The sequence below is a fragment of the Peromyscus leucopus genome, chromosome 16_21, assembly GCF_004664715.2.
Source record: "Peromyscus leucopus breed LL Stock chromosome 16_21, UCI_PerLeu_2.1, whole genome shotgun sequence".
Taxonomy (NCBI): Eukaryota; Metazoa; Chordata; class Mammalia; order Rodentia; family Cricetidae; genus Peromyscus; species Peromyscus leucopus.
In genome coordinates this window covers 34433520-34455096 of record NC_051084.1, presented here as the reverse complement: position 1 = coordinate 34455096, position 21577 = coordinate 34433520, and the positions used below count along the sequence as shown (strand labels likewise).

Below are 21577 nucleotides of genomic sequence, written 5' to 3'. Positions count from 1 at the left end.
TTTCGGCCAGTCAGTGGCTATAAAGTTCCTGGCTTCAGCTGCCATGGGGAATCCTGGGCCCCTCAGCTTCCAATTGTCTGTTTCACTTGATGCTAGCATCCAAGAGATCTGTTCCTTCTCTGTTTCTTGTTCCTCTTGCCTCAGCCTCCCCAGTGCACCGCCATCCCTGGTCCATACCCCCTCTTTAGGCCACAGCTACAATTGATGGGAAGGACACCGCTGGGGGAATTTGATTTTTATGTGTTTATTGGCACTTCACTCTCCCTCTTTCTTTTTTTCTTCTTTCTTTCCTTTTTTCATATTTTTCAAGACAGAGTTTCTCTGTGTATCCTTGGCCGTCTTGGAACTTGCTCTGTAGACCAGGCTGGCCTCGAACTCACAGAGGTCTGCTTGCTTCTGACTCACAGCTTCAGGGATTACTGGCTACTGGCACTTTTCAGAATTTTTTGCCTAATCTTTTACTAAGATATTAGTATATGTCAATCTTTTATTTATTTAGTTATTTAGAGACATGGTTTCATCTTGGAGTCCTGGCTGGCCTGTAACTCAGTATGTAGACTAGGCTGGCCTCAAACTTACATAGATCCACCTGCCTCTGCTGGGATTGACGGCAGAAGCCACCATGCCCAGCTTGAGTCAAGTCTTAAGATGGATAACCTTATCTATTTATTGGTGGATTTCGTATCTACAATCTCACAGGTTTAAAGAACAAAACAAAACAGAGGGGACCAGAGAGATGGCTCAGAGGGTAAGAGCCCTGGCTGCTCTTGTAGTAGACCTGAATTTCCTGCACCCACATGATGGCTCATAACTGTCTGTAACTCCAGTTCCGGGGGATCTAAATTCTTCTTCTAGCCTCTGCCAGCACCTGGCTTGTAAATGGTGTATGGACACACAAACAGGCAAAACACACATACACATGAAATAAAAAAACAAACAAGGGGCTGGCGACTTAGCTCAGTGGTAGAGCGCTTGCCTAGCAAGTGCAAGGCCCTGGGTTCGGTCCTCAGCTCCGACAAAACAAACACACAAAAAAACCTGAAAAACCAAAAATGACTGTCTGGGTGTACAGGGTGCTGGGGCCGAATGCAGATTTGCTCCGCTGTGTATTGTGAAAGACATCGAAGGTGGCTTTGATGACCAGGGCAAGCAGCAGCATCGAGCTAGCCCTCTGCAAGTGGCTACTGGGGAAGACCATGAGCTTCATTCACCTGGGTTTGGTGAAACTGAGTAAAACCTGAGCAAAGAGGGGCTGTTCCTGATGCCCTGCTGGCCTCTGACCTCTCTGCCAAGGTCAGCAACCTGCAGTCTATGGTGTGGGTACACAGGAAGGGAGGCAAGGATTCAGGTTAGATCACTTCTATCTGAACGCTGGGATCATGCCTAACCCCAGATAAATATCAAAGCACTTTTCTCTGGCTTCTTTTCAAGGAATGTGATTGATATGTTCTCACTCCAACAGATGAAGGACTGTTGACCCAGAATGACAAAGTCGCTCCGGATGGCTTCCAGGAGGAGTCTGAGACCAGTCTTTGGTCTCTTTAATCCTGATTTGTGAACTGGAACCTCTTCTTTGTCACAGGGTGAATCCCTCCCAGCTCTTCTGGGCCTTCCTCTCACAATGCAAAGGATCTGATTTCAGTCTTGAGGAGCAGCCAGCACCGCAGAGGCCAGGCAGTAATTAAGTAGCACAGGCTTGGGAAGTAACTATGTCAAGGGCTGAGAGATGGACGTAGATGGGAAGACACTAATGAAAATTTTACCAAACCGTACTGGAAACTGGAAAAGCCTGTTAGGATCACCATTCAAAAATCAGGTCACTTGAACTGACGATGGCATTCTCCAAAGCATCCTGTACCTTCTGTACGTTTCAGAGTACATGGCTTCTGTATGATGATATGCATTTGTAGTAAATCATAAGGCATGATCATCTCTCTTCCTACCTTTCGGAATGATCCCCAAGACTCTGTGCATAAGACCCACCCCTCCCTCTAACACACACACACACACACACACACACACACACACAAGAAAGGATTGGCAAAGTGAAAGTACTAACTAAATACCCTCCAGAGTCATGGCCTGTCACGGTCACCAGAGGCTTCCTGAAGTGCATGTGCTTACAGTGGTCTGTCACCCGGACTTGAGTAACAGGCACAACCTGAACTTCCTCTTAGCCCCAGCAAGAAGGGGCGCTGCCACTCTGGGTATAGTTCTAGACAGTTTCTTTCCTTTACAATCATTTTCCTATACCTCTTACTTTATTTCCTGTCAGAATCCGAGCAGTCCCCACGTGGCCACCCATGTAGTCAATTCCAGGAGCAGAGTCTGCATGTGTGTGGGTCACACGCGTTATTTCTTCTCTTTAAAAGCATTTTGTTTTTATCAGTATCAGGTGGTGGGGCCAACAGTGAGCCTCCTTTGGCATTGAAACAAAATGATAAAAATGGCTGGATATTTTCAATATAATTATAGCCACTTTCCTGCTTGAAATATTATGCTCAAAAAATGTTGAGTTCAAACAAACAAACAAACACACACACAAACCCACCCACCCAGAGGAATAAACCGAGACTCAAAGCAGTTAAATGTCCAGGTGAGAACCCCACAGCTGGCACGTGGCAGGCCTGGAGTGGGCTTGGACCACTGCTGACCCCGGCCTCCGAGCCTCACACTGTGATCCAGCAGGAACACAGAGCCGCTCATCAGGAACAGCACACTCTTTTTATGCTGAGATGTTCTGACCTGAAAACAAACAACAGAACACAGCTAGGGCCGTGTTAGTCTCTACAAGGCTAGGACGTCAAGGTGCTCACCTCTGTGAGACAGTCTCACAGAGACCCTGCAGACAGCTGCCTGGCAGGTTAGGCTTGGCTGTGTGAACACAGACCCACAAGCAACGTGAGACTCTCGGAGACGTGTGCCACGTCTTTCAACATTCTGAGGCTGAGCTCCACTGTCCCATCCTCGCCTGCTGTCCCACACTCGGTCCACTGCGCTCACTTATGCTACCTGCCTGAGGGCTTAAGGACAGCGGACCCCATGGAGACCCGGGACAGTGGCACGATCGGGCATTTACAGAGGATCTGTCTGTTGAAGGACGAGCTGCAAAAGCAGTCGCCTTCAGAGCAGGTCACAGCAGCTCTTGTATGTACTGAAGATGTGACCTGAGGTGACGGCAGTGCCAGTGGAGAGGAGCCGATGAACCTGAAGTGCCTGAGGAAGGCAGAAATTCTAGAACTCGATCATCAGTCAGCTGTGACGGGGTGAGCGTGAGAAGAGATGGCAGCGTGGCTGCCTTAGATGACTGAGTAACTTACGTGTCACTCAAATGAAGAAATAGAACACACGGAAAAGTGGGGGGAGGAGATGAAACTGCTGCCCCTGGGATCTGCCCAATTCAGGGGCTCCACGGCCCGTTCTGACGGAGATGCGGAGGGGACAGTGGGGATGTGGACTGCAGGCTAGAAGGTCAGAGCTGGGAGCTGCTGGTGTGTCACGTGGTTAGCTGCAAAGAGTCTGAAATGGAGCTTCCCCGCAAAGAACTGAGGGGGTAAAGGGAAGGGTGTGGAAGGGCAGGGAGCAGGTGTTTAAGGAGCAGGGGAACGGGAAAGCAGAAGCAGAGGAGAAACACCTCATCGAGAGGAGTACAGGCCAATGAAGAGAAACTGGCCAGAGCCAGCTCAGTGTTCCCACGCACGCACGCACACACCCCATCCATCTCCTCTGATTGCACAGTAACAGATGCTTGTAATTTTAGCTTTATCATGGTCTTTGATTCTTCTGTTTCATTACATTTACTTATTTTATATGGTGTGTGTGTGTGTGTGTGTGTGTGTGTGTGTGTGTGTGTGTGTGTGTAGGTTAGAGGTCAACTTTCAGAAGGGGTTCTTTCCTTCTATCATGTGGGTTCTGGGGACTGAATGCAGTTGTCAGGCTTGACGCAAGCACCTTCGCCAGCTGAGCGAGGCTGCCAGCCCCATTTGTTTCATTTTATATTTATTCAGAGTGTGTGTGTGTGTGTGTGTGTGTGTGTGTGTGTGTGTGTGCGCGCGCGCGCATGCGCACGCATGCGTTCGTGCATTAAAATACACACGTGGAATCAGGGGACATCTTTGTCGGAGTCAGTTCTCCCCCGGCACCATGAGGGGCCCGGGGACTCAACTCAGCTTCTGAGGCTTGGTGACAAGCGCCCTATATCTGAGCCACCTTGCTGGTCCCACGATCTTTCATTCTTACTGTCCTCTTAGTTTCATAAGGCATGTGCACAATTACTTCAATGACTAAACGAGTTGCCTATCAAATCATCGTTAATATTTCCTCCTACAACGAAGGTTAAATTCATTTTACTAACAAGAGAACACCCTATATGTACAAGTTCCTGCGATTTTCTGTCCTGCTTGGGTCCTCTGAACCAAGTGTGGGCTGTCTGTGGGGCTACTCCAAGGGCTTATGAGGAACCTGTGAGGGCATGCCAAGGCTACACCACTGTCCCCTGGGCACTGCAGAGGGAAGCTGGACAGCGCTGTCTTGTCTATTCTTTTTTTTTTTTTTCCGCTTATAGAGTTTATTAGAAACAAAGGATAGAAAGTGCGCAGGCCTGTGGGAGAGACACGTGCGTGGAGAAGGGGAAGAGGAGAAGATCTTGTCTATTCTTATTTGGGCCCCCTGGCCCATCAGGGTAGGTCCTCCCATCAGGAATTCCCTCAGTCTGTTCAGTTATCCACCGACCACATCAAAACATTCGAGATAAACCAGCCCCAAACCAGCGTGCCTTCGATATATGCTGTTGGGGAATTGTCTGGAGAGCCTCCTGCTTCCCTTTGGGAAGACTTCACAGGGATTTTAAGATCCAGCTGTTCTGGCAGGCTTCAGGAGTCCTAGCTTTATGGTCACTCATAACCTGCTTCCACGGGAAGGCTCTGACAAGCATTCTTTTAAACTTGAGGCTATTCACAGAGGAAACATAGCGGCTTTCCCCTTCTAAAACAGCAGAACCTACTTCCTACGTGATTTCTGTGGTCTGTATGTTGGAAAACGGACACGACCATCTTTCGCTGCTTGGCTGTGGAGCTCAATCAGGTCTACTCTAGTTATGACTCCATTATCGTAATCGTTTTATACCGTAACACTAACGACAGCACCGACGACAGCCCTACACCACCCCAGAGCACATCTTACACATTCTGATGCTTTTGTCTGCAGCCACCAAGTCAAACAAACAATCAGATGGCAGCAACCACAGCCACTCCTCAGGGGCCACTTCTGCTCACTGCACATTTACAGGAAATGTGCAAGGCGGGACCTCTAATCCCGACTCGTCCACAGCGGAGTCCGGTGCTGCCCCAGGATGCTCTTTGGTTACGGATGGAAAGATGAACAAAGGAACAGGCTGCACTCAAGGCGATTTGATTTTCAGTGGCTTTGGTTCTCCACTCAAAGCACTATTACCCACACACATCTTTACTGTTTGTTCTGATGCTGTAGAATGTAATGAGGTAACTGACGTGCAGTAGCTGAGAATTCTGAGTCATGGAAACCTTAAGACCACGAACCTCCCAGTCAGTGGTCTGCCTCGCTGCTTTATTTCAACAGCTGAGCAGACAGCCTCTGATTATTTAAACTTGACGTCACCACTTTGGAGACCCAAGCTCTGTTTACTATATTAATTAAATTTCTTACATAGAGCCCAAATCTACTGCGTAGCTCTTACAACCTAACATAGTTTCATTTGCTAGAGAAATAAAAAACACACCTGCTTCCTCATCTGGATAAACGCAAAACCACAGAACCATTATCCTGTCTCTACCAGAATTCTCAGACTTGCTTCTAGATCTTCAGCATCCCAAGGGTCTACAGTGAAGCACCTTAAATGGCCAGTGCCTCTCAGAAATGCAGCATTCTAAATACAGTTACTTCTGAATTGATACAAAATAATGGGCTAGATTATTACACCATGTCCTGGTGTCTTGCTTTCTGTAGGTTTGTGGGGAGGAGGAAAACTCTGTAAGAGGGACTGGAGGGCCTAAGTTTGGTTCCCAGCACCTATATCGGGCAGTTTACAAACACCTATATCTCCAGGGCATCTGACATCTTCTGGCCTCTACAGGCACTTACATACATGTGTCATATAAGTACACACACACACACACACACACACACACACACACACACACACACACACACAAATAAAAAGAGTTGGTGTAGTGGTACACATTTAGAATCCCAGCACTTGGGAGGTGGAGGCAAGCAGATCACTGTGAGTTCAAGGCCAGTGTGGTCTAGCAGAACAGACCAGCCAGGGCTATAGAGCAAAACCTGGTCTCAAAAACAAATACATTTTATAGGCTCTGGTTGGATTAGATTTTCTTTTTGCTCATTTCCACATCTTTTTATTTTCTGATGTAAGATGGCTCAGAAATGGAACTTGCTCTCATACCAGATTGGCCCTGAACTTCAGTATCCTCTGGCCCTGCCTCTGGAGTGCTGGGGTTCTGAAACAAGCACCCCCACTCCTTTAAGACGGGATTTTCTGGATGCTTCAGGTATTGGCTGGAGGAGGCCTGGAGGAACTCTTTCTATCCTTTACTGTTAGGGAGCATTCCTCCATTAAGTGAGCCACAGCTGCGGTTCAGCATTGCCTTGGGGTAGCATGGCTTCTGAAGAATGCTTTCCAAAATGCAAATATCCTCAGAATCATTTTAAAAGCAATTAAGCAGCAGCAGATGGATTTTCTTTTCATTGACCTTGGCTGGCTTGTTTTAGTTTGATTTTATTTCTGGCAGTGAATGCTTCATAGGTACTCTGAAAACCCATTGGCCTTTTTTTCCCTCAAAAGCAGCCACTCGGTGGGAAGGGGCCTATGAGAGGGCTCTGCTGCTGGTGGTGAGGGGATCAGCAGGGTGGCTGCTGTCTTGCTGCAAGGCTTCAAAGCTAAGTCCCTGAATAACACCTCAGATTTCCACTATCCAGGACAAGGTTCCGGGCCTTCAAGTTCACCATCCAGATGATTACCTGGGCTGTGCTATCTGAGTGTCACTTAGAGAGTAAGCAAGCAGCCTAACGGAGAGATGGAACTGGCCATGGAAAGGATGACCCTAGAGCTTCAGAGGCGAATGGACACAGCAGACAGTCACACTCTTATCCAGAAGGTTCTGCGTCTAGGGTTGTCATCTGCAGGGTCATATTCAGGCAAAGGTGGCCAGTGCAGGGAAACTAAGTGCTGCAGCTGAGCTGTCCTAGTCCTGGAGGCTAACTTCTGCACTAAGCCAGTGATGAGGTCACCTACCGTGGATGCACTGCTGTAAGGGCTAGTGCAGTGATGAGGTCACCTACCGTGGATGCACTGCTGTAAGGGCTGGTGCAGTGATGAGGTCACCTACTGTAAATGCACTGCTGTAAGGGCTGGTGCAGTGATGAGGTCACCTACTGTAAATGCACTGCTGTAAGGGCTGGTGCAGTGATGAGGTCACCTACCGTGGATGCACTGCTGTAAGGGCTGGTGCAGTGATGAGGTCACTGACTGTAAATGCACTGCTGTAAGGGCTGGTGCAGTGATGAGGTCACCTACTGTAAATGCACTGCTCTAAGGGCTGGTGCAGTGATGAGGTCACCTACCGTGGATGCCTTGCTGTAAGGGCTAGTGCCCCACTTGGAAACTGGGACTGCATCCCACACAGTCATTAACTTGCAATGCAATCTTCCCACAGGTCGGTCAGCTGTCAGATTCGCACAGGACCCACCTTTTGCTCATGGGCATCTTTCTCAACCACCGGACATACACAAACCTAAGGGCTAAAGTTCTCTGTCCCGGCAGTGCCTTAGCCTGTGGGCTCTCTCCTCACTGCTCGGCCACTGGTGCTGAGTCAGGGTCTGCAGAAGGCAGCATCCTTCTCCAGAAACAACTTCAGTTTCTCCTCAATGACAGCGAGCCAAGCCTGGAAGTTGAAGAGGGCCTTCCAGCTGAAGAGCAAAAGAAACAATCTGTTTCTTTCTTTCTTTTCCTTTAGTGGCCAGATATCTGCACAGTCCTTGTTCTTACGTGAAGGCGCAGTCCTGAGGCAGGGTCCCACTGTGTCCCAGACTAGACTCAAACTTGCAATCCTCCTGCTTCAGCCTCCTGGTGCTGAGATTACAGGCATGCTTTCTCACACTTGGCCCCACTGTCTGAACTACACAGAAGGCTCATCATGCTCAGGAGCCCAGGTAAGTCCTGCCCAGATCCAGAATGCCCTGTCTATCCTGGGCCTTTCAAGGCTCTGGAACAGAGGCTGAGAAAAGTGAAGAAAGAGACCAGGCCTGGTCTCCACAACGAACACACAGCTGGAACAAGGACATATGAAGCTTCCCGAGAGTCTGGAGAGGACCTGCCCAGTTCCTGCTCGGAGAGGGCTTTCATCAGTCATGTAGGGTCCCATTAGCCTTGTCTGCCACGGCTTCCGCACCCCTGTTTTCTTGCTGGTCTTCCCAGCTCAGCTTCCTTCACCTCAGGATCGAACAGTCCAGATGGTTCTGCATATGGTCACACAGCACCATTACTGCCCAAGAAGACAGGAGCACTGGACTTGACCTACATTTTTAGAAGGCGAGGAGGCAGCCTCAGCAGCATGAACAGCGGTGGCCTTCAGGAGGCGGCCGATGGCACTGTGACCACTGTGACCTGCCGCCTCTGGGAGAAGGTGCTCACGGTGCTGCAGACCCATATGGAGGGGAACCCAGTGTGTGACTCAGGGGCTACCCTAGCTCCAGCTTGTCTGCCAGCCTTTCCGCTCACCCTGATCTGAGAGCTTCGGGCCTGCGGGTCTGTGCACAAGGATGGAGGAGAAGACACACCACGGAGCTTTCATGGCCCCAAGCCTAAGGCAGGAGTTTGGACTGTGGTACTTTCCAGAACTCATTCCTTCTGGGCAGTCCTTTGCCATCAAGTACTTTCTAGAGTAGTGGTTCTCAACCTGTGTGTTGTGGTCCCTTTGGGTCACATTTACATTACATATGTACATTACATTTACATATTTACATTACAATTCATAACAGTAGCAAAATTACAGTTATGAAGTAGCAATGAAGTAATGTTATGGTTGGGAGTCACCACAACACAACACGAGGAACTGTATTAAGAGTTGCAGCAGCACTAGGAAGGTTGAGAACCAGTGCCCTAGGACCTTATTCAGTTTAAGTTTAAAAAGAAACTGGCAAACTTTCACTAAAGCCCGTAAGGTAGCATGAGGAACTAAGTGGGTTTTTTTTTTCTGCAGTCAAAGCTCGGTCACTCCTGGTGTCACATGTTACCTAGAAGTCACCGCCACCTTCGCTCCTTGGCAAGCAGCCTTTGTGTATGCTTTCTGACAGACACCTCTGAGAAACAAGGGAATGAGAGAGAATAAAGACTAATAAGAATAGAGCTAAATAAAACGCAAACCCATCCAGACTACAGTATTACAGAAAAGTACTGTTATGAAATAAAATTTAAATTAAAGCTCTTCCTTTGGGTTGTGCTAGAATTATAATTAAAAACGCTCCTCCAACTTTTTGACTATACCACAAGCTTTAGGTTTTAGTAATTTAATAACTAAAATTAATTTAACATTTAGTAATTTAATATGCCCAACAAGAGTAAATTAGATTATTTTTGAATATGTTTGTTGTGGCTGTACAGCTGTATTTTCTCATTAACCACACTTAAGGGGAACCAGACTGTATGATATGAAATAGCATCATGTCATTAAAAACATCTCATTTCTGGGCTGGGAGATGGTTTAGTCAGTAGAGTGCGCGCGCACGCGCGCGCGCGCGCGCACACACACACACACACACACACACACATGCTTCTCCATATTATATAATTTGAAACAATAAAATAAGATTTTTTTTTTTCAAGACAGGGTTTCTCTGTGTAGTCCTTGCTGTTCTGGAACTCACTCTGTAGACCAGGCTGGCCAAAAATTTTGTTTCTAACTTTGAGAATATAGTAGTTAGAAATTTCCTTGGTGGAGAAACAAGACTAAAAGTCTAACCGAAACACCTAAAGTTCACAACATGTGAAAGCAGATTTGTTTTCCCAATATAGAGTCATATAATGGGTAAATTTTGACTAATCAATACATTATGAACATTTTCATTGCTGATAGCATCTCTCTATTACACACATTATATTAAGAATGGTATAGGCCGGTCGGTGGTGGTGCACGCCTTTAATCCCAGCTCTCGGGAGGCAGAGCCAGGTGGATCGCTGTGAGTTCGAGGCCAGCCTGGGCTACCAAGTGAGCTCCAGGAAAGGCGAAAAACTACGCAGAGAAACCCTGTCTCGAAAAACCAAAAAAAAAAAAAAAAAAAAATAATGGTATGAACCTCATTGCATAGATTTATAGTAACTGGTTCAGTCCACTCTTTCATGGGTCAAGGTCAACCACCAAACTCAGCCAGCCTGAGTTCTTTTCCAATTATTTTTTTTACATCAACATCATTCTATATGTAATTATAAATTATAATTTCCATCTGAACTCATGGAAAAGGATCACTGGGCTAAAAGGCAGGCACTTTATGAAAGTGCCTGACAAAACTTTCCAGACTCTAACAAGGTCGTCATCAATCGGATGTAAAGGTCGATTCAAGCAGCTGATCTGTGGCACACATGGCTGGGGAACACCGAGGATTTGGTGGTCAATGAGAAGAGCAGTAACAAATGGCCTCTCACGAGGTAATCAATGCTAGGTGGTTTTATGTGTACACTGGGGACGCAACCCATGGCTAAGCGTGCTAGTTCATCTCCACCTCCAGCAGTCCTTTAGGTTTCTGGAAGTTACGAAAGACTTTCCCTTGTATGGTTTGGAGGATGGAGCCCAACTCTAGACCATTAAACCTTTTCACAGATCTGAGGACGCAATGTGTGGCCATGATGTCTACACTCTGCATACCGCCAAGACAAACCCATGCTCTGGGATTTACAGACTATCCAAGACACCCTTAAAATAAGAGGGTGGCAGGCTGTTATTGCTGGCATGCTGATTGGGAGGTCCCAGTCAGGAGAACCATGTTTCTGCTCTATTATGTTCTAAACATTAAATTGCAAATTTAATGCATTCTCAGGACAGACTTCAAATTGATATTGATCCAGTTGTGCTGGTATTTGGAAATCCTAAGAGGAAGAGACCTTTATTCCTCATTGAAATTCCGTGTGGTTAATTGATTAACTGCTGAAGTTTTCTGAACATTCACAGTATGGAGCTCAACATGTCAAGAGATTCTGGGCTTTAAAGCCTCTTAGAAAGATTATGATGTTCTTTGCATTTCTTCAGCTTCCAGCTATATAGACATTCAGTCCACCTACAACTTCTCCTACTGCCATTTGCTGTGGAAAATACATTGCAGCCCTGATCCCTATAATTTTACGTGAAGAAAAACACAGTGACTGATGTTTCTCGCTGACGGCCTATAGCCTATCTTTGGGCTTTATCCAGAGAGCTGCTGTCTTTCATTTACATACCTTGGTCTTCCTGACATTGACACTGTCAAGAGTGTTTAATACATGAGATGTCAGAGGGCTTAGACTTCTCCAGAGTACCGGAAGGGGGACTCTACAAGGCAACCCTGTGTTGTACCTGCATCAAGGTCATGTTCTACAGTATAAGTATACTCTCTTCAACTTCATTGCTGCTTATGGCCAAACTACATCTGCCTGTGTGACAGATCCCATCCTTGTATTCAGAGCGCTACAAGAAAAATGTTTACTGACTTGACCTTCTTTTCATTTTGGGTGGCTTCCTTTCAAAAGCAGAAGTTCAATAACCACGGCAACAGCTTATGCCAAGATGGAATTTGTCATCTAGCTGCTTAGAGCTAGCTGCATTAATAAAGAACTGGAGTTTGTTACTTAACCTGTGTCAATCTGAAGGACCCTCTACATGTAACTCATTTTGGTATGCATTCAAAAGCTATTTGCTTTTCAATTAAGTGTCCCAGTAGAATAAAATTGGCTGCTACAATTAATTTTCTGGCTTTGTTTATATATTATAGAGAATATTGATGTAATACAGTTTTAAGTATTAATCAGGAAGCTGAAGGTATGTGTAGCAATATAAAATTTTAATATATATACACATATTAAGTAATCATTCAGAGAATTTTATTTATTTAGCCAACAAATATATGTGGAGTACTTCTATGTGCCACAAACTGTGTTGAACAGCTTTTTTAGACTAGATGATAACTGGGGAAAACATTCAATGACAGTATTTTTTCCCTCAATCTTTTAAGGCAAGATTTTGCTATGTATTCCAAGCTGGCCTTGAATTCACTAAGTATCCTGTCTGACCTCAAACTTGTAGCAATCCTCCTGCCTCATATTCCCAAGTGCTGGGGCTATAGGCATTTGCCACCATACTCAGCTTACAAAAGCACTTAAAAAAACTTGCTTCAGGAGCATGGAGGCAGCAAATGATGAAGCCTGAGCATCCACAAACACTGTAAGCTATGAGTGTATGGTGAAGGGCTAGGTACAGACAGGCATGTAGATAGATATATAATAAGATAGGCACAGACATTTGAGTCCAGTCTAGCTTCTAACAGGCAAACACCGTGAAAAGTGGGGCTTACAGGCCATAAGCAAACGCCCTTGGACATCAGTAACCACTGAGTTTAAGTTCCTAGAGAACCATCCCAGCTACCGGTGGAAGGCAAACGGGACAGAGGAGGGCCTGAGGGAGAGGGGACAGCAGGCAGAGAGTTATCCAGGGCTAGTGGCGGCTTCCACAGTCTGCTCCAGGGTAACAAAAGAGAGACAGGGAGTTACACTGAAGTCCATGTGACACTGTCATCAAAGACACGGAGTCAGATGTCCTACAGGAATTCAAGCTTGTTCATCTGAGCTAAGCACCTCGGGTGGTTGTTGCTATAGAGATGTAAATATGTCAACTTTCTGGAGAAACTGGGGCTACTGAAATGACACAGACCCCCAAATAACCTAAAATACTGCATATTTAAAAGTGTTTTTTAAATTGCTGACAGGAGTTATATTATTGTAATTTTCCAGCAGGTGGATGTATTTGTGAGAAATATGCAAAACAATGAAGACATGGCTTAATTTTCACTCAGCCAAATTATGCTACCGTGAAAACACAATTCAATTTCTTCACTAATTGCCTGGAATCTAAAAGAGTCAAAATCAGAACACAATGAATTCTGCCTGACGTTTCTCAGATCTACAGGAGCTTTAAAGCCCTCAGTACTGGGCACACCATAGCATTTCTCTGGTGGGAAGATGCTTAGTCATGAGCTTTTACAAATGACTTATGACTACTGCCGCCCTAGCTAAGATTACTGCATGTTATTATCTCACAGAATTAATAATTTTAATTAGAACACATATGGAGTTAAGAATACAAAATAGTCATGTCAAAATAAAATCGACTGACAATAGGCACGAGTCAGATTTTCAGTTTCATTGTTACTACGTAGTCAGTCTCAACATTAGTAAAAATGACCCAAATTAGTAATATTGAGCATTCTAGATAAACATTGACAGCATTTCTCTGTACTTAGGTATGAAGAAAAATCCCTGCTTCTATCTCAAGGCCACGAGCGAATGCTGCAGTTGGATAGTGCAGATAATAACCATGCTTGTGTATTTCCACTTGATTTTTATTAACCTACTTTAAGGATCAGAGGCTCTTTGGAAATTATTCAATAATAATTATTAATCATCTTGCCTAGTAAGAATATGAACTTATTTTATTGATGAGTAGCTATCCAGTAAATATTTAATATTCTCCTTTATATAGATGCTCATGCTAAAAAAAAATTCAAGTGAATCCATCAAAGCAGATCAGAGAAATGAGGTATAAACAGGAGAATTTGTGTACCCGGCCTAGGGAAGGATACAATGCATGGATTCTGAATTAGCACAAAGAATCAAGTGTGTTTTGAAATACATTAATTTAAAAGCCATGTTTCCCCCCTCTGCCCGCACAGCTGCAGACTACAGACATTAACAGCTGACTACAAGGACTATTCCTGGCCTAGGATGCCAACAGCAAGGCTGGTTTTGGAGGAAACAAACACACCAACCTCGATGTATCTTACACTCTTGTTCTGTGTCTTTGCTGGGACTCTTTAGGTGCAGCAAGCATCTGCAGTGGCGATCACAAACTTGTGATTGCTCCTCTGTGAGCAACAGTTTAGGGTGGAAAATGGACAATGAGTGAGATCAACAACAAATCACACAGACTCTGAAGAGGTGGTGGAGGCCAAGGAGGGAAAAAAAAAGCAAGAGAAAGGTTTCTGAGAATGTGTTTGTAAGTGTGTGTATGAGATGGGAGAACAGGGGCTCAGTGTTTGGCTGGCCAAGAAGGCCCTTTATCCAGGTTACATACGGAGAAGAGTAAGAAATCAATGCCACTTACTTTACGCACAAGATATTTCTCATCAAACTTCCGAAAAGTTTCAATGAGAACAAACACCATTTAACGGGAAATCACGTTGCACAACGCAATTTCTTCAGGAAAGCAGCTTCCCTGGTTTTATTTTGAGGCATGGTAAATTGGAAAAGAACAACTTGCTACCTATAGTTCTTAGATTTTACTTTTGACAACAGAGTGGAGCTTCTTAAGCATGCTGGGGTCCCACGCTTCAGCCTGCTAGGGACTGCAGAGTGTTGGCGGTGCTCAAATGATGATGTCACGAGCATACTCACTGAGTGCAAACAACTCATCAGAAGGGCGGTCCTGACTCAACTGTCCTCTAGGTTTTCTACAGCCCCTGCTGCCTGCTGTGCATCAGAAGAATAAATACACTAATGCATGTTCTAGTCCTACACCAATTCACTAGCAATGCTTATTTATTTTGTGTGTGTGTGTGTGTGTGTGTGTGTGTGTGTGTGTGTGTGTGTGTACAACTTAAGAGTTGGTTCTCTCTTTCACCCCTGTGGGGTCAGGAGATTGAACTCAGGTTGTGAGTCTTGGTGGCAAGAGCCTTTACCCACTGGGCCATCTCGAGGGTCCAATACCAGCACTTTGGAGGCTTAGGGAGCTGTCTGTCCTCTCCCAGCATGACTTGGGAATCATTTACCATACTTAGACTGCAATGGGCCTTGTGATTCCACCAGCCCTGAGTGTGGGAAAGCACTGACCTGACCCCAGGGTAACGTCTGTGGCGGATTTTCGCTGACAGCTTGTTAGATAGAGTGAAAATGCCCTACGGAGCATGAAGATTGCAAGGACGCTTGGACTGCTACCATAGCCTCTCCACAGCTCGGCCTTAGAGAAACTGAGGCAGCGAGTGAGTTTCAGCTGCCACTGCCGGCACCGAGAGCAGGGCAGGAAAGCTGCAGGAGCCCAGAGGCTGCTCAGTTTAGGCCCCTATCTGAAAATAGCTACTCATTCACAGTGGGACTAGGGGTAGGTTCTGGAACGTTCTGTATGCCCGAGTGTCTTCATGGAGACAACAACAATCCATGCCACAGGCTGAAGTGTGGGGGAAAGGCACGACTTCAGTGCATCTGAAGAAGGTCACAATATCTGAGTAGCCACAGAACTTCCAAATTTGATTAAAAAGAAAAAAAAAAGCTCAACAAAGTGTTGGAAAGACAGCTCAATGGCCAAGAGACCTTGCTGTTCTGCAGAGGACCAGGGTTCAGTTCTCAGCACCTACACTGAGTGGCTCTGAAGCATCTACACACACAGTGCACACATATACACTCAGGTATAAACACATTACACAGAAAATGATTCCTGTTTTTTTAAAAAGAGTCAAGGTCTGGGCTGGAGAGATGGTTCAGCCATTAAAGGCTAGCCTCACAACTAAAAATGAGTCAAGGTGTGGTAGCACACGCCTTTAATCCCAGACTGGGAAGGCAGAGTAAGCAGATCTCTGAGTTTGAGGCCAGCCTGGTCTACACACACAATGAATTCCAGGACAGCCAGGGCTATGAAGAGAGACTCTGTCTCAAAACAAACAAACAAAACAAACAAACAAGCCAGAGCTGAGATATGCTTTAATTTGTCTGGGCTGCTGCATACACTCCTTCTGACACAGTGGTACCCCAAGGCCAGCTGTGATAAGGTATACATCTACTTCATCTTTTCCCTGTCCGCAGTTACATGGAAGGAATAAGGCTGAAACTTGGTCATGGCAGGAGCCATGTCTTCCATCTCTTAAAACTCATAAGCTGGGCATAGTGGTGCACACCTGTAATCCTAATACTTGACAGGTTGAGGCAGGAGGATTGCCAAGTTTGATGGCAGCCTCGGCTACATAGAGAGACCCTGTTTCAAAACCACCCTCACCACCTGACTCAGGGGTTTATCTTTACAGAAACTCATCCATGAATGGAAGAGAGGAGGTGAGCGGGGAATGGCCGAATCTTTCCTAGTTGGAAGAACACTCAGAATCACTGTTAACAGAAAGTCGAGTTTGAGCTCTGGTTCACTTTGGTACCTTGCTTTTGCAGTACTGGGGGCTGAACCCAGGACCACACAGACTAGGCAAGTACTTAACCAGCAAGCTCTATCATCAGCTCTCACCTGAGTTATATTTTAACAGACTGCACACCACAGAGAGGTATGAACATCTTGTTTAGTTTTTCTGAATGATCAAAATTCACACAAAGACAAAGTCCCACAGTGTTACACACCCTAAATCGTTTTACTTTTAAAAACCAGACACAAACCCATGTTCTACATAAGTGAATATTGAGTTCTGAGTCCCCGGAAATCTTCTTCCAAGATTAAAAAGTGGGTAGTCAACACAAGCAGGAAAATGGGGCCACTTTTCCTTAGTGGACAAAGCCACGTGAAAATGGTGTGTGTGGAAAGGCACAGAGCCGCAGCAGTCGCGGTATGTGATTGGTCCTCACAGAACGCAGAGAACACAGAGCTGGTTCCAGAAGGTGTAATGTGGCAGGCTGTGTGTTTTAAAAATTCTACCTGACACCTTAGGTTTCTTTTCCTTTTAAGTGACTTCACACACAAATCACAGAAAAAACAAAGGAAATCTCATAAGAGTTCTAATCCACTAACTGTACATAGGTATTGGTTTCCAGCCAATCAGCTTAGCTGTTTCTCTATTTCTGCGCGCTCCTTACAAACAAATAAAATTGGACGATCATACTTACTGGAAAGAACAGTCGTAAGGAAAATGTAGTCGGAGAAGGAGATGAGCCCGCATTCTCCAAGGGTGTAGAATATACTGCCTTCATCAGCGAATTTTTCTCGTTCCTGGGCAATTTTCTAGTATACGCAGGTCCCACCAAGAAATAAAGAAGACAGGGCTGGATTAGAACACAGACTGCAGGAGGGACTGGGCGGTCACCTCACAGTTCACTACCTATGCATTTCTAGGACGGCCATTCAAAACCAATGGATCCTTTACAGTTTTTAAGCTAATGAAAATACCAAGGCAAAATGATTAGTTTTTTTTTGCTGAAACACTGGGTTAATAGGAAATTAGAAAATGATTTCAATTATTTCCTGTCATTGAACACACAGCCCTACCTCAGAACTGTTTTAATTTTAAAACGACTGACCTCACTCTGAAACACGAAGGAAAAAGAATTCAAACAAATGAAAAAGTTAAGAGGAAACTGGTTCCAACTGACCAAAAAGGCATACTGTTAGTGACCTGAGCTAGAGGGAGGCAGTGGGGTCAAGGTCATACAAATGCTTCTGAAAGGCTCATTTTACTCTTCCCTTTTGGACTCAATCTTAGCCTGAAATACGGAAGAGTATTTGGGATAAAGAATAGTCTGAAATATGATGCCAAATCCAACATTCACCCCAAGATTTAGATACAACAACCTATTTATTATTACATTAGTGGATGCTACTGAATTTCAGCTTTTTGATGAAAACAAATGGTTTCCTGACTCAGCTCTTACTTCAAATGTATCTTCCCTTTCTCTGTGATCATGAAGGCCGGTTTCAGTAGCAGCCTGCCTGACACATGGTCCCTTTCCACTTGTCCAGCTAAACTTTCCCTGTCCTCTGAATTCCTCTCTGAAGCACAAAATCAGTGGTGATGCTGAAGATAACTTTCAAAAACTGCAAAGGATCCACAGGAGAGTTACACTTGAAACTAAGTCCGTAAGTTCTGGACCAACCACAGGTATTTAAGAAACTATTTATTCTGTGCACCAAGGGGGTAGGGGAGAAAGAAAGAGGTTTTAAGAACTCCAACCAAGGAAGCGCAATCAAAGCAACAATCTCATGCAAGCAGAGAACAGCAGGCAGCACTGAGGGAGCCGCATGAAAACCGACAGGCACCACCACACCAGCATCCAGGCACAGGCCACCACGGTTACCTCGGTCTAGTGGAGATCCCATCAACATCACAAAGGAAAGAGAAGTGGTTAGGTAACAGAGAGCACAGGCACCATGGGGGTTAGCATGGCATCACCCCCGCATGACCTTAACCAACGCAGGTGGCCCACCAACAGGTGAGGACCCACAGGCACAGGCGGTGCCAACCAAACGGTCTTAGATTCCAGAGTTCGACTGCAGCCGCCAATGGAGAAAACTTGGGGCTGGGCTGCTGCTCTGTGGTAGGAGTCCTGCCTTGCATGCCCAAGACCTCGAGTTCCATCCCCAGCAACGCAGAAACCAAACAGAAGACAGGAAGCAAGTGCTTCTCTGACTTTCGTGGCTGATATATTATCTCCCATGACAGTATTTAGTGATTATATCTTTGACTTGACAACTAAAATGAGCACATAGTTCAAGGTGCTCTCAGTATGGCTGGATCTTACGCCAGCACTTGGTTCCCTACCCAGAAGTTAAACATAATTTCCAGGAGGAGAATCTACTGGAGGAGAGTCAGGGCAACAAGGCCACTCTCTGGAAAGTCAATATGTAAATCCCTCAAAAAATATGTATGTACATACAATTGATAGAAATTTTTATTTATATATAATGATCTGATGTTGTAAAACATTGTGAACAGGAAGACTTACATGAAAAGAAAATGTTTCCAAAGGCATATGATTGCTATCCCAACTAGTAAGTGTATATGGAAGCCAAAGAATTAACATTATAATAATCTCATGGAGATGCTGCTCTGTGCATTGAAATAGAGATGGCATTGGGAGCCAAAAGTTGAGGAGCAGGTGAGAGTTTACCAAGTGAAGGGAGGCAGCTGGCCAGAGCTACGAGTAGTATCACTCCATGGTGCCGCTCAGAAGAATAAAGACAGAAACCAAATTGGCCACTAACTTTAGATTTTCACTCAATTTCAAACTGACAGAAGAATTGACAGACTAGTAGAAGGAGCCAGCGTATACTTTTTATGCAAGTTTACTAACATATGACTCTACCAGCTCTATATTTTATACAGAGACAGCCTTCACATCACTGAGTCAGCTGGAGACGTGGCGCTATTTTATATTACTTTACATATATCAGCATATATTTCCTGTGAACAGACATCCTCTCAAGCATGTAGAATAAACTCAGTAAAACCAGAAAGGTCACTAGTATTACTTAATATCATCCACTAATAAAGAACCTTAGTACATTATTTTGTGTGCATGCCACCGTGAGAGTGTGGCGGTCAGAGGACAACCTGAGGTCAGCTCTTTTCCTTCACCATGTGAGCTCCCAGGCTCAAACTCCGGTCATCTTGTCAACCTGCATCCTGTCCATTTTCACACTTAGACAGCTATCCAAACCATTACACCCATGCCCCTTCTCCCCCAGTCCAGATGTCAGAACAAAAATGCATCATTGTGCCACGTTTCTTTAGATTTCTTTATCTGGAACAGTTTTTCCTTGAAGGTTTATTACATATTATTGTGATGGCATTTCCATAGAAGTCACCATTTTAACTACTTAACCATACATCAAAAGAATATTTTTGTGCCTGGCTTCTATCATCAAATGTTCTCTAGTTCATCCACATAGTGCAGATCAGTAATCACTTTCTGTAACCCAAACCATTGTACTGTGTGTACACACCAGGACTGGTTCACACATCCACAGGCAGGCCACTCAGATGACGTCTGCCTTTTGGCTGCTGTATGCAATCCCTAACAACTGTCAGAGTAGTTGGGCTTTTCTCAACATACTCCTAAGAGTAGAACTCCCCTGTTACATTAAGTCTTGAGGGACAGCCAAACCGTTTCCTTCAGTGGCTTCAGCACACACCCCGCCCCCAGGAACACAGAGGATCCAATTTCTACACATCCTTGCTGCTATCCTCATGGGTGTACAATGGTACCTCATTGTAATGTCTTCTTTCCCTCTTCCAGACACGGTTTCACTATTCAGCCCTGAATGCTTTGGAACTCAAGCTTGAGGTGGTCCTATCTCTGTCTCCCAAGCGCTGGGATTACAGGTCCCGACACTTGGCTTCATTAAATTTTGATGTGCATCTTTCTTTGTGCCCAGCTTGCTGCCACAGCCTCATGACCTGAGATGGCACAGGCCATCTGAATTTCTATCCAAGGCCTGTGCCATTTTCCACCTGGCTTTGCTGATGATTTTTAAGAACAGTTTGACAACTCCTGGATGCTATGACCTTATCATCTATACACTCTGAAAATACTTTCACTCCTTCTTCATGTTCGTTTTTCACTGTCCTGATAATGTTCTGTGAGTCACCTAAGGTTCTGCGGTGAACTTCAGTTCACCTATTTTTCCCCCCTTTTATCTCATGTTGTAGTTAATACTCCATCATTGAGCCAAGGTCATGGAGCTACTTCTATTTTCTAGTTTGAAAGCATTAACTCCTTTTTAAAACTTTCTGATTCATTTTGAGTTGTTACCTGTAATGTGAGATAGGCAGTCCAGCTTCATTTTACATTTGTGTATTTAATGGTCTGTGTGTAGGGATGTGCAGGTGCTGTGGTGTGTATTTTACATTTGTGTATTTAATGTGTCTGTGTGTAGGGATGTGCATGTGCCATGGTATGTATTTTACATTTGTGTATTTAATGGGTATGTGTGTAGGGACGTGTACGTGCTATGGTGTGTATTTTACATTTGTGTATTTAATGGTCTGTGTGTAGGATGTGCACGTGCCGTGGTGTGTATTTTACACTTGTGTATTTAATGGTCTGTGTGTAGGATGTGCACGTGCCGTGGTGTGTATTTTACATGTGTGTATTTAATGGTCTGTGTGTAGGATGTGCACGTGCCGTGGTGTGTATTTTACATGTGTGTATTTAATGGTCTGTGTGTAGGATGTACACGTGCCGTGGTGTGTATTTTACATTTGTGTATTTAATGGTCTGTGTGTAGGATGTGCACGTGCCGTGGTGTGTATTTTACCTGTGTGTATTTAATGTGTATGTGTGTAGGGATGTGCACGTGCCGTGGTGTGTATTTTACATGTGTGTATTTAATGGTCTGTGTGTAGGATGTGCACGTGCCGTGGTGTGTATTTTACATGTGTGTATTTAATGGTCTGTGTGTAGGATGTGCACGTGCCGTGGTGTGTATTTTACATGTGTGTATTTAATGGTCTGTGTGTAGGGATGTGCACGTGCCGTGGTGTGTACTTTACATGTGTGTATTTAATGGTCTGTGTGTAGGATGTGCACGTGCCGTGGTGTGTATTTTACATGTGTGTATTTAATGGTCTGTGTGTAGGGATG

At 45.0% G+C, this 21577-nt stretch overlaps 1 protein-coding gene across 4 annotated transcripts in view; it reads right to left on the bottom strand.

The window, feature by feature from the left end:
* Positions 1-21577, bottom strand: part of Micu1 (mitochondrial calcium uptake 1) — a 166222-nt gene that overhangs the window by 73218 nt on the left and 71427 nt on the right. For 2 of the 4 annotated variants that reach the window (XM_028892448.2, XM_028892450.2), the window contains 2 exons: positions 18290-18295; positions 17105-17219 (listed from right to left, as the gene is read on the bottom strand). In XM_028892448.2, the coding sequence (XP_028748281.1) occupies positions 17105-17219; positions 18290-18295 (121 nt within the window). The remainder of the gene's footprint in view (positions 1-17104; positions 17220-18289; positions 18296-21577) is intronic. The other 2 variants (XM_028892449.2, XM_028892451.2) reach the window with 1 other exon arrangement.